We start from the raw sequence: 14029 nt of genomic DNA, 5'->3' as shown, positions 1-14029 counted from the left end.
CAGTGCAGGGTATTTGAGCATTATCTGTGAAATCACGTTTATACTGGAATTGTTTCACATGACTGGAAAGTTGCTAACGTCATGCCGGTATATAAATTCATGCGGGCATATTCATTCTCCTGTAAAATGCATACTATATTATAGTGTTATAGTGTATAGTGTTATATATTATAGTGTTTATTATAGTATTATATTATATAGTGTACTTTGGTCTTTCGCCGTGGTTTTGGGCTTTCTATTTTACACAAGTGTTGTGTCATTGCCATAGTGTATTTTTGTTTCTGAACCCCACACTAGCCTCTGGCTTTGGGTTCAGTCAGTGTCTGATAAGTTGTATGGCAAGAGTAGAAATAAAAAGAAAATGAAATGAAATGAAATGAAAATGAAAATTACAGGCCCATCTCGTTTAAAGCAATGTGCTCTAAGCTATTCGAGCACATCATTTACAGTGAAATGGTCAAATACCTTGATTAAATCAGCTTCCTCGCCCTGTCTCAGCTTCGTTTCAGAAATTTATACTCATGTATTACGTAGCTAGTCGAATTTGAGCATTACAGTTTACATTCTTTAGACAGAAATTCCCATGTAGATGCAATGTTGCACGGTTTCCGTAAACCTTTCGACATCGTACCACATAACCTATTACAACTTGCGATGCTTTCTGCAAAATCAAACATTAAAGTTATTATATGGATAAAGAATTACTTACACGGTTGCCAACAAAGTGTAGTCCTTAACGTCTCAAAATATTCTGCGGTGACCGTTACGTCTGGTGTGCCGCAAGGGAGCCTATTCAGACCGCTGTTGTTCTTAATTTATAATAATAGCATTGTTGAAGATATCACCTCTGCCATTAAATCGCGCAAAGATGCTGAAAGCTTGCAGAGAGACTTGCGCTCAGCATCGCTGTGGAAAATGAGCCTGAACATCCGCAACCGTTTCTGCAGAGCATTCACCAACCGCATCCATAAATTAGAAACAAGCTACACCATTAACAATGCAATGATTCTGACAGCCTTAAGTGGAATGTGCACATAGAAGTTTTAGTGACAAGACTAAGATGGTATATTCTGAGCGAAGTAACATAACCAGTAATTACCGCGAAGAACACAACCTGCTGCCCCATTTGGTTTGCTATTTGGTCTGCGCCTGAAATTCACGCGTATTCCAATGTTACTGCATTGATAGTTCAATTCAGGTTGCCGCCGTAACATTGATATCCACTCTGATGATCACTGGCTCGAGAGCAGGTATTAGCCCCCACCGCAATTGTTTTTTATTTTTAGTGTGATTTGTTTGCCCCTATATTTCATGTATAAAATTGCGTAGTTTCTGGTGAAAAGAAAACAGTTAGAACTTGGCGCCCTGTATGTCGTTTGTGTTTCAGTTCATCGTCGTCTGCTTATCGCTTTAGCTTTCATCCTAAATTCATTAACCAACCAGCGCCGCGAAAAGTTTCGTTCAATAAACCCACTTCTTGCCATCCTGCTGCAGCAATCGCGATGATGGCATACGGTTATATTAGGTGTGCGCCGTCTGTTTCGGCCGGCGGGGCGTGCAGTGTATTGTCACACGTCACTAATGGTCAAAAGCAACACCGCTCTCCCAGCGCTATCTTCTGCTGTCATCGCGATAGCAAAAGATTGAAAAGATATTCTGTATGACCAGAACTCAATGGCTATGATGGCTTGACGACACCTGCGTGACGACAAGGAGATCCCAATGCTGAAATGACGACGGTGACGTGAAGATGATGCGATGACGATGTCGCCGGGACGCCAGTGAGATGGCAACGCTGGTATGACGACCACTTCATGAGGACATTCACATGAAGCTGGGATGCTGACGACAAAATGAGAATGATGGAATAGCCACGACCGCATAACGACCACAGTATGACAATGAACGAATGGCGTAGATTATGTGACCACGACGGGAGGAGCACGACGGCGTGACTACGAGGTCATGATCATGACTAGGATGGCGTGTTTTCGACGGCGGAGACAATGACATAATACGCTGGCAGAAAGGCGCTTATATCGCGACGAAATGATGATGAAATAACGAAGATAGAGGTAGTTTGTGCTGGAGCCCACGTCTGTGCATATGTAGTCACGACCTTGCGCTACCTCGTGTACCGGCCATTCGTGCAAGACACCAGTCAGGAGCCAGCTCGTGAAAATAAGGGGTAAAAAGCAAGGAAGGCATCGCTTTATTACACGTCTGTGGAAATCTCGGGTATACTTAGCACGAAAATGCTTGGGAGAATTGCACTAGATGTACTTAACGGGAATTGCCAAAGTCGCGTAGACGTCGAGCAGTGATAAAACAGACCTGCACGAATTCCCAGAAGTGTGACCACCCCCGGGTGTGCTCTTTGCATATATCTGTTAGAGGTCGTTATATCTGTTAGATCTTATTTACCCTATTCTTGCACCTCTATAGGCATGTGCCAATTTGACACAAATGGTACAAAAGCGTTAATTCTTGTATATTTCACGTCGCATTTCTCTCATCCATAAATGTCTTCTCGATTTGTGTTTCTGCACGACACAAAATATCGCCTTCACCCTCATGGCATAGCTTCATCGACGCGACTCATTGCATCCATCTCCCCCCCCCCCCCCCGCCGTGCTTGCTTAATGAATTTGGTGTTGCGCTGCTAAGCACAAAGTCACGGGATCAAATCCAGGCTAACCCGGCCGTATTTCGATGGGAACGAAATGTGAGAAAACCCCTGTACCGAAATTTAGGTGTGCTTAAAGAACCCCAGGTGGTCCAAATTATTCCTGAGTGCCACATAATCAGATGGTGGCGTACGCAAAACTCCATATTTTTTGTGCGTCCACATGAACGCTCTTTACAATTTGGCGCAGCATGTGAGTGGGGTGGTGCGTAAAAACACATTCAACGCCCACTGCAGGGGAAAGGCCTCTCCCATACTTCAACTACCCCGGCCATGTACTAACTGTGGCCATGTCATCCCTGCAAAGTTCTTAATCTCATCCGCCCACCTAACTTTTTGCCGCCTCCTGTTACGCTTCCCTTCCCTTGCAATAAAGTCGGTAATCCTTAATGACTATCGGTTATCTTCCCCCTCATTACATGTCCAACCCATGCCTATTTCTTTTTCTTGATTTCAACTAATATGTCATTAACTCGCGTTTGTTACCTCACCCAATCTGCTCTTCCCTTATCACTTAACGTTACACCCATCATTCTGTTGTCCATAGCTCGTTGCGTCGTCCTCAATTTAAGTAGAACCCTTTTCGTAGGCCTCCAGGTTTCTGCCCCGTACGTGAGTACTGGTAAGACACAGCTGTTATACACTTTTCTCTTGAGTAATAATGGCAACCTGCTGTTCATGATCTGAGAATGCCTGCCAAACGCACCCCAGGACATTCTTATTCTTCTGATTATTGCAGTCTCATGATCCGGATCAGCGGTCACAACCTGCCCTAAGTAGATGTATTGCCTTACCACTTCCAGTGCCTCGCTACGTATCGTAAACTGCTGTTCTATTCCGAGACGGTTAAACATTACTTTAGTTTACTACAGAATGATTTTTAGACCCACCCTTCTGCTTTGTCTCTCAGGTCAGTGAGCATGCATTGTAATTGGCCCCCTGAGTTACTAAGCAAGGCAATATCATCAGCGAATCGCAAGAGACTGAGGTATTCTCCATTTACTCTTTTCCCCAATTCCTTCCACTCCAGGTCTCTGAATACCTCCTGTAAACACGCTGTGGATAGCATTGGAGAGATCGTATCTCTCTGACTGACGCCATTCTTTATTGGATTTTTTTTGTTTTCTTTACGGAGGACTACGTTGGCTGTGGAGCCTCTATAAATATCTTTCAGTATTTCTACACATGGCTCGTCTGCACCCTAATTCCGTAATGCCTCCATGACTGCTGAGGTTTCGACTGAATCAAACGCTTTCTCGTAATCAACGAAAGCTATATATGAGGGTTGGTTATATACCGCGCATTTCTCTAACACCTGATTGATAGTGTGAATATGGTCTACTGTTGAGTAGCCTTTAGGGTATCCTGCCTGCTCCTTTGGTTGACGGAAGTCTAAGGTGTTCCTGATTCTATTTTTGATTACCTTAGTAAATACTTTGTAGGCAACGGACAGCAAGCTGATCGGCCTATAGTTTTTCATGTCTTTGGCGTCCCCTTTTTTATGGATTAGGATTATGTTAGCGTTCTTGAAAGATTCCGGTACGCTCGAGGTCATCAGGCACTGTGTATAAAGGGTGGCCATATTTTCCAAAACAATGTGCCCACCATCCTTCAACAAATCTTCTGTTACCTGATCCTCCCCAGCTGCCTTCCCCCTTTGCATACCTCCCAAGGCGTTCTTTACTTCTTCCGGCGTTACTTGTAGGATTTCAAATTTCTCTACACTATTCTCTCTTACATTATCTTCGTGGGTGCCACTGGTACCACATAAATCTCTATAGAACTCCTCAGCCACTTCAACTATCTCACCTATATTAGTAATCATGTTGCCGGCCTTGTCTCTTAACGTATACATCTGATTATTGCGTATTCCTTGTTTCTTCTAGCTTAAATTAAATACAATTATCGTTTATAACATTTTATAGCATTTTATAACATTGCATAGCACATAACATTACGCACTGTTTCGTTTTATAACATTTAGTTAATTTGTTCACAAAAGCTTTGGTTCAGGTAGCTTCCACCACGTGCATTTGATGTGAATATTTTTTCTTTAGATGCTTTCCTAAACGCGCATATTTAAAGCATATAGGAATAATTGAAATCTGTTTATATTTTAATTACGTTACATTTTACCACGTGATGATAACATGTCGACAAGCCAGGCCATGATGTAGAGGCAAATGGGCTCGACGAGCTGCCCATGCAGCATTTCTCCTTGCTCCTCCCCATGAAACAGTAGATGAAAATGAACTTCAAAGTATGCATCGTAAAAAAAAAAATGCATATTGTCGCGTTGTATTTGTCTTGCGTGTCAGTTTGGTCTTGGCGTCGGGTCATGGCTGTGTCGTGTCATGCCTGTGGCTGGAAAGTCGCCTCCTTAATTCTTCCTTTGTCACTGCATTCTTTGCTTCTTGGCTTCGTCGGGATGGCGGCGCCTTCGTCGGTGACGGAGGATGTTCGTCGGTTCGACGAACAGCAACCGTGCGCCCGCCGGTTGCTGCTTTTATTTTTCTGTATATTGGCTTGCAGAGGGGCCCTGGGCTTATACGTGTATGCTCAGCGTTGTGGCGACAGGTGGCCGCCACGTGACGGCGAATGGACGGTCGTCGAGGTCTCCACTTTGTGGCGGCGAGGTAGTCGCCTATGTCACGTGGTCACTCGCCAATCTTTGGACGTGGCGCGTTCATAGGGAACCCTCGTAGACCCATCTAGCGGTGTGGGCATCGGTGGTAGACATCGCCCGCTTCTCCGCAGTTATAAGAAAGCGGACGATGGTCGGGGGCGTCGCCAACGTTCCTTGGAATGCTGACGGGGACGACGGGTTGGAGCGCTGGCGGTGGTTTAGGGCCGGGCTTGTTTAGGGCCGGACCACGACAACGACTCCCTAAGTTACGCTGCCTCACGTCACCGACAAAGAAAATCTCGATGTCACCGCCAATCAAATACGGGCCAACGGAGCCTGCCAGGTTGCCCCCCTGGGCATCAAAAACCAGCACAGGACCAACATCCGACACTACAGTCTTCGTCGCCACGGCATCGAGTACTTGCCCAGTGACCCTGGTTTGGTCTGGACACCTAAACGCCGAGGAGGACTCAGCGAGAAACTATTACGCCTCTATTTCAGACCCTACAAGATCATCCGACACATTGGCACATTGGACTACGAGGTCGTGCGAGACGGCATTTCGCAATCGCAGCGGTGCTGCGTATGACCTGAATTCATGCACGAGATGCTTTTAAGCCTTTATACGCCCACTGAAGAACTTAGGGACCTAATTTCTTTGTTATTTTGTCATTATCGGCCCTTTTTTTATAGGTGGTTTTGTTTTCACATTTGTGTTTTTTTTTGTAGCACCGGTACGATGCTTCATTAGAAGGAGGTACTGACAGGTGTACTTCTTTATCGGGTGACCACGGTTCACCGTCTAACAAATTTTATCGCTCACAGCAGTACGCGCGTACATGCATACGAGTTTCACGAATGTTATCAGTGGTTCTACGGCTTTCTGTTGTTGCCGAACCTTGTGTAATCTTATTGCATGCATGTGTGGCGCGAATTGTGTAGACGTTCAGGAAGACATGCGGGCAGCAGTGATTACTCCCGAACATTCGATTAGTGATGAATAAAAGCCATCGGGTTTGACCCGTTGATCTGATTCTGACGGTCGCCGAATGTGTCCGCTGCTGTCATTGTGCTTTGAGTGTAACCTGCTTTTGTTAGCACAAGTTTCCCTAATAAAAGTTTGTTTCGTCATTAACAGTTTTGCTACTGCATTTTGACGGTCACTTTACAATATGTTATGATGCAGCATTATTAAAATGTGTTCATAACATTTTTTTATAAGCACCCCTCCATACAACGTTTCAACTGAGCTTACCTTATCCTCAAATTTAGGCGATCGCAAGCTGTACGACAACCGCAAGTCCTCTTCGTACTCTCACTACGGAATATGGGTCGACGTCCCGTCTTTTGCTGGGAACGGCATCAAAGGAACTGCCGCACGTGAGACCATTGACATAGGTGGTATCAAGCTCACGGACCAGCTTTTCGTTGAAGCAACCGTCATCGATCCTAAGGTTTGCTATTCTTTTGGAATGAACTATTTCTTTCTGGCTCAGCCACTTCGGCAGTCTGGGCAGAAATAGATATTGGTCACCTCTCACGGCAGAAAACGATTGAAAAACATTTGAGAGAATGTGTAGGAATAATGATTTACTTGATTTTTTTTAGGTTTACGTGCCAAACAGATGATATCTGTTTGGCACGTAAACAAATCTGGAGTTCCCCATAGTGGGGAACTCCAGAACTCCAGGGGCAGAGAAGACCACGTCAACCTGAGATTTTGCCGCTATTTCTTCAGAGAATATGTGAAATGCAATGAATGTATACTACCACAGCAACTTTCTTTGCCCTAGCAGTGGCACGCCAACCACTCGATGCATTTTTACATTCCCTGCTCAAGCCTTCCACTACAGAGGTGAGCATACGCATCAGGTAACCGGAATCAGCCAGGAGCTTTGCCTGATCTCTAAAACTGGCTTGCACTTTGTAGTCACACGACATTGTCAGAGAATTATTGAAGCACGATGTTACATCTGCGCGTTTTACGAATTTTCAATAAGCAGAAGGAAATGGTTGGACTGGCTCATTGCCTCTCGGCTGATAACTCCAGCAGGTCGTTCTTGGGAAAAAGTGCAATCGTAAGTCTAAAAACCTTACGAAATTGCCTATGGGGACTTCATGTGTCAAAGAAGCGCAGTCTCTGTGTATCTGTTTCTTGCTACGTCCTCGTTCAGTAGCGCTTATACACTATCATGGATTCTAACCAGCTGGCCCGCCACGCGTTTTAGAAAGTTATGCCCTAGCAGGAGGAGGGTGTAACGACGCATTGCAAGCTACATCCTACGGTTTGCCTGGGTTCGCCTTCACATGTAGGCAGCCACCAGTGAGTTCAATCTCTTTATCTAACAAACTGATTGAATTGGTGCTTACACAATCTGCGCCGTTTGCTGCGATCCTGCAGGATTCACAGATTTACTTTGTCCGTTAAAATGTGTACTTTTGCAGTGTTGCAATGCGTACTCAAACCGGGAAGGCATCCACATTTTTTCCAATGATTAGAGGGGTTGCTACTAGTCCACGATAATAAAGAATTTATATGCTGCCGCAGCCTCTCGGTGCATCACACGATGTTGTGCAATGTATAACTGGCCACACGATAAAGGGATGTTGTAGACGACTCCTGTACAGCAGGCGGCGTACACGTTCCGGCATATCTTGATGCCTAATGGCACTTTAGGGGCATACGAATTTACTTTTCTGCGCAATTTTTTTCGTGTGGTGTGGAATAGACCGCACGCACCCCTGCGCGGCACGCCGTCCTTTTAAGCTTGAGGTACACGTTGTGCGCAAGCGGAATTCAAACAGCGGGCTTCTTTTCGTCTGTCAAGGTGCGCCTCTACACTTTTTTCTCTCTTAAGCACTTCTGCTAGGTTGCCAAGGAAAGTCTCTGCAAATTATGCTTGAATCAAAGCGGCGTTGTATATGATGCAGGCATGGAGGCACTAATGTATTATTAAGGGCTGCAATTTGTATGCCTCACTTAACGACCTTCGAGTGAGCCGAGGAGAATCGCAGCAGTCTTTTCTTTGACCCGGTGTTATATCGCCTGCAGGTGTGCAGCTTTTTAAGCATTATCACAAGGTCTTTGAAGCGGAACCCTCTTTTTAGTAAAATTTTAGCATGCATGGTTTAAGTGGTAGCGGGGAACAGACGTAGAACACCGTGCCTCTTATCTGAAGGTCGTAAGTTTGAATTACCCTGCAGTCCCCCATATATTCAAGCTTGGAGAAGCGCCTGACACCGGCAAGAAACTTTTCGAGAGCCAGTGGGGCTACACTATTCCGGGCGCAACCAAATAAGCTTCAGTTAATGTTCAACAATGGAACTTCCGTACCTGAACAAGAATTGGCCTCCCTGGTGCAGTATTCTCCCACTGCCTCCCTCATGACTCCACTAATTAACCCACGGCCGTCAGTCTCTAGCAGCTGCTGAGCACCTGACCGAGGAGGTGGTCAGACCTGTGGCGTGGTAGAGGGTGCTAAGGATCTCTGTATATAGAAAGACCACCACTCGAAATAATGGCAACGTTTAACACGTAAACCCTCTCAAGTGAGGCTGACTTAGCAGGGCTCGTTCAGGAATTATCAGGCAGTGCTTGGGATATTATCGCCCTTAGTGAAGTTGGAACTGGTGAGGCTTATACAGTAGCGACTAACGGCCACTTCCTCTGCAACAGAGCTTTTCCAGTTAAGAGATATTATGTGTTAGGGGTTATAATCCATAAGAACATAGCGGGCAATATTGAATAACTATACACCAATAAATAGAGGGTAGAAGCCATCGTTATAAAGCTGAGTAGCAGGGATAGAGTAAAAGTTGTGCAAGGGAGCCTACGCTGCAACCTCAAGTCATGATGAAGAAATGGAAGTTTGATGAAGACGTTGAATGAGCATTGAAAAAACGTACAATATTAGTATACTGTAGTCATGGGCGACTTCAGTGCAAAAGTGATGAAAAACCAAGCTGGGTAACAAGCACTGGCCAATACGTCATATATTCTAGGTACACTAGTGCCAGAGGTTGGCAGAATTCAGAGAAAGGAATAGGCTATGAATAATGAATGCCTTCTTCAGGAAGCGCATAAAAGTAGTAAAAGCTCGTTAATTCGAACCGCAAGGGGAAGCCGCTTCAGTTCGAATTACCGAAAGTTCGAACTAACGAAAGTGAAGGAGGGCAACAGTACACTGCGATTTGGAAGCAGTAGGGCATGTCAGAAAGTGATGGCGTGTGCCGCGGGCACACGCCCTCTTCAAGTCGAAGCTCTGGGTCCGACTGTGCCACACCACCGATGTCCACTGAAACGAACGTTAGCCGAGGCTTAACACCATCACAATGAATCGCGACGGCCGATACCTCCTAAGTTGAAAACAGAGGTGCACAACCGATGAAGACTGCCGAGACAAAGACGCTGAAGATGTGAAGGTGGCGAAGGCCCTGATTCGTTGGTTCTTGATTGCAAGCGCAGCTGCGACGTACTTGATTCGCTCTGTTTTGGAGCTTGCCGTGCCATCTCCGCACAACATTAACAGCTGTACAAGATTTGCAAAGCCTCCGAGATTCGCAACGGGCAAGAAGTTTCGGAGGTTACGTAGAACGGAGAGGCGGCAGCCGCCGCTGCCTTCTGGCTGACCCCGCGTCGGTTAGATTTTTGTCCGATTTTGCCTTCTCTCGCCGTTCTCTCCGTTTCGGAGGCAATATAGCCTTCTGTGTAGGCAGTAGGCGCGTTTCTCTGGCCGTGTGCCAGGCGAGCGTAGTTCGAATTATCCGTGAGGGAACCTTCTCGCGTTCGAATTAACGGACGTTTTTATACATAGACTTCTATGGAGCTTGGCCGGACCAAATCGTACACTTCGAATTATCCATAAATTCGAATTATTGAAGTTCGAATTAACGAGCTTTCACTGTAATTGGACCTCGGCAAGCCCTAATGGGGAAACAAGCAGTTACCATAGGTTAGTGGGGACTTGGATGTCTCTCAGTATGAAGAGATAAACAGCAAAATTAGTCGAGAAGACCTACCAAAACGCAGTAAGGGCAGAAGCACACGACTTCAGGCTGGTGTTGGTAACAAATGTGCAGCTTGAGAACAAGATGATGAAGACAATATAGTGGTAATGAATGAAACCGTATGGTGACTGATTTCATAAAGAGCAATTCAGGTGGAAGGAAAGACACCAAATCGACCAGCAGGTATACTCTCCCAAGTAACGAAGGACATAGTAATGCGACGACAAAGCATCAAATTTATCTCCTCATGGGATTCGTTAGAGTTCGATAAACTGTCAAAACTGGTCAACGAGAAGAAAGTATGGAATATTCAAGCTTATAACGTGGGAACATTTGAGGAAGCAGTCAAAAGTGGCAGCAGCGTGAAACCAGTGAGAAGAAAACTTGGCATAGGACAAAGCAAGATGTAAGCCCTGAACGATAAGCAGGATAATGTCATCAGCAGTTTCAATGATATAATAACAGCAACTGAAGAATTCTATACTGACCTGTCCTTGTACCTCTGTAAAGTAGCCGTGCTACCTTAATTCAAAGGAGCGATGACCAGGACACTGAGAGTATTTCTATAACTAGCGATGAACTTATGAGAGGCTTGCAAGACATGACAAGAGGAAAAGTGGCAGTAGAAGGCTTGATAACGGCCTATTTAATCGAAGGTGGATGAGATCTATTGTTTGAAAACCTTGCGGCCCTTATACGCAATGCCTCTCGACTTCAACTGTACTAGCGAGCTGGAAGAATGCCAACATGAAACGGAACCATAAGAAGGGAGAGGTCAGACAATTGTAGAATTACACGCCCACTATCTTATTCTCAGTAGTGCGTAACATATTCACCAATGTAATCCCCAATATCATAAGGGCAACACTTGAATTCAATTCACCAAGAGAACAGACTGGCCTCACATTACGGAAGGGATACTCTACAATGGATCACTTCCTTGCCACCAATCAGGTGAACGAGGAGTCTGCGCAGTACAATAAACTTTTCTATATTACTTTCATAGATTACGGAAAGTGATATTATATAGTAGAGATATCAGCAGTCATAGAGGCATTGCGTAATGAAGGAGTACAAAAAACATACATCAATATATTGGGAATTATGTACAAAGATTCCGTGCGTAGTGAGAGTAACGGATACATCAATAAACAATTTACACCGACATCTGCCTCTTTTAAATTGATATTTCTAAGTCTGTGGGCTTATCTTAGATGTTTGGCATATGCGGCCGTTGTCTGTTTTCCCAACTTCTCGTCAAATAACAAAGGACAATAATAGAAGAAGCAGTTAAGAGCTCGCGACAGAGCTTGCTTCGGTATTTGGGCGTTTTGCTGTGATTTCCTACGTTGCGTTCTCGTTGTATTGCAGCTGTCATCAGCCGTGTGCTCATGTGGGTACTGTCCGTCGTCATCTAGGGCACCTTGTTGGCTTTGTGCGATGAAAATTGAGGAGTTTCTGTAGTATTAAATGCTTTATTTATAAACACACTCAAGAGCGCTGGCAGGAGCCAGACCAGTATCCGGCATCGCAATACTTGAGTTCACAGACGCACAATAGGCGGAAGGCTGCCCATCTTATATTGCACTTCTCAATCCATATTACAGATGTACAACGGTATAGCCTTCGATGGTGTCGTAGGGCTTGGAACCGAGCCGGAACTTCCTGAGCATTGGTCCGTCTTCGATACGATGAACCAGCGACGCCTGCTGTATATGCCTTTATTCGCCTTTTACCTTCATAAAACGCGTGACGGCGCAGATGGAGAGATTAAGTTTGGGGACTATGACCCGGATCATTATCAATGGGGTCTAGCTTTGCTGCGTCTTCCTGGACAAGACTGGTCCATTCCCATGTACTAGTAAGTACTCGCATGTTATCGTACTCTATGTAAGGTATGTCGTTTCAAAAATTGCCCTACCAGAGACATGTATTGCTATACCAATTACTAGCAATTTCCTTTGTGCTTTAGTGATAGAATGCCTGCGCGAAATATATAAAGGTATTGCTCTTCAGCTTCTGCATGAGATGGTAGTAGATGAACAGCATCCCACCTTAAGCAAATAAACTGTGTATAAATAAAGGGAGGTAAACGTATTAGGCGTCTAGGATGCGCAATAGATACCACTGATCTTAATCAGTACCATTACAGGTGAAGTCCAGCACTTTAATATTGGTATCTCCTCAGGTATCACCTTCTAAGGAATCACTTTCTGAATCACTTGTGTCTTGCATCTCATACTCAGCATTACAATCGGAGAGAAGTCTATATGGGAGAAATTCACTGCCAAGCCTGCTTCCGCACTGCCATTCATCTATGGGCCAGAGAGGTACATTAATGAAATCCACCAGGCCCTTGGAGCAACACGAATCGGTCAAGGCGAGGTGCGTATCTCATGCAGTGTATTTGTTAGCTTCACCGAAAAGTGGCAGTAAATAAGCAAATGGTATTAGGTATCGTGTCATTGCCAGCGCGTTCAATATACCTAAAGCCATTTGCTTGACTTGACTATGGACAATCAGTGTAATATATCGTAAATAATGACTGCATCAAATTTCAACCAGCTGAAAACACGAAGTAAAGTCAAATGAAACATGCAGAATATCGTATTTGTAGCGCCGAAGAGTATACGTAATTGGATCTATTATAACGGAGATAAAACACAGATCCTTCGAAAGTCCTACGTCTTATTTTGTTTCAAGTACCCTCAAAGCTTACATGAATCATTACAGAAGGGACTGGCTAATGGATACAGCTAACTATCTAAAGAAGAAAACATAATAATCACATAACAGTGCATAGTCCAACCTTAAAATAACACGAGCTGCCAGCGGATCGAGAAAGAAAGACATCATCCAAGTATGAATTCGTAATACAAATATTTCAACCTGAATGAGTCGACACAACAATCAGGTAATATATATGTACATACGAAACACTCCACTAAAAACAAATATGTAAATAAAGGAATGATTACGTATCCACGCGGACACGTCGATTGAGCGCATGATACCTGATAGGCTTAAATTTCTGTGTCTAGATTCTCTCAGCTAAATAACCATTGCTTCTCACATTACGAGGCAACAAATATAGGGCTGGTCACACACATAAGATCGCGTTCTTTGCCGCGACAAAACATCAGAAGGAAACACAGCTATCAGGAAAACAATCTGGCAGACAGGTATAAAAAGAACTCTAAAGAGAAGTGCATTTCTCGTTCAGTCGTTAACGATGGCTAGATAATTGTCGATTGTAAGCCTTCAGCGGTTCTTGTTCACTAAATCAGGTAATTAGCTAGCACGGCTTTTAGTCTATGAAACCACATGAAGGAGGTCATGATCTCCACCTAAAATTAAGGTCCCTAGATATTTTAGCTTTCTTACTGTAGCGACAAGCTCTGAACCGCCGCCGACAAATATTATTGGGCGACGTTCATTCCCGACAGCCATGTTCTTCCTGACGCTGTTCCCCTCTCGCAGTCACTTGCTAAAGCTGCTGAGAGCGAACGTCAGGGCTGGCTGGAGAGCCATTATAGTGAGCAGTGTTTCTGTGCGCGTTTATTTGGCAGTGTTTTTACGGTTCCGAATGATATTCTGTGGTTGGCGCGACCATTCTCGAAAACGCCGCATTGCACGTGGAACCTGGGCAGACGTGCGACAGCGTTTGGCGTTTTAGGCCGTATGCACTTCCTATGATGCGCCTCAGTTCT

General features: G+C 44.7%; 1 protein-coding gene across 1 annotated transcript in view; it reads left to right on the top strand.

Moving 5' to 3' along the window:
• LOC139050758 (cathepsin D-like) overlaps positions 1-14029 on the top strand; it is a 37582-nt gene that overhangs the window by 13784 nt on the left and 9769 nt on the right. Inside the window, exons 4-6 of the mRNA XM_070527472.1 lie at positions 6585-6766; positions 11927-12180; positions 12566-12704. Of these exons, the coding sequence (XP_070383573.1) occupies positions 6585-6766; positions 11927-12180; positions 12566-12704 (575 nt within the window). The remainder of the gene's footprint in view (positions 1-6584; positions 6767-11926; positions 12181-12565; positions 12705-14029) is intronic.

Source organism: Dermacentor albipictus, chromosome 10, assembly GCF_038994185.2.
Source record: "Dermacentor albipictus isolate Rhodes 1998 colony chromosome 10, USDA_Dalb.pri_finalv2, whole genome shotgun sequence".
NCBI lineage: Eukaryota > Metazoa > Arthropoda > Arachnida > Ixodida > Ixodidae > Dermacentor > Dermacentor albipictus.
This window is presented reverse-complemented; position numbering and strand designations above follow the sequence as displayed.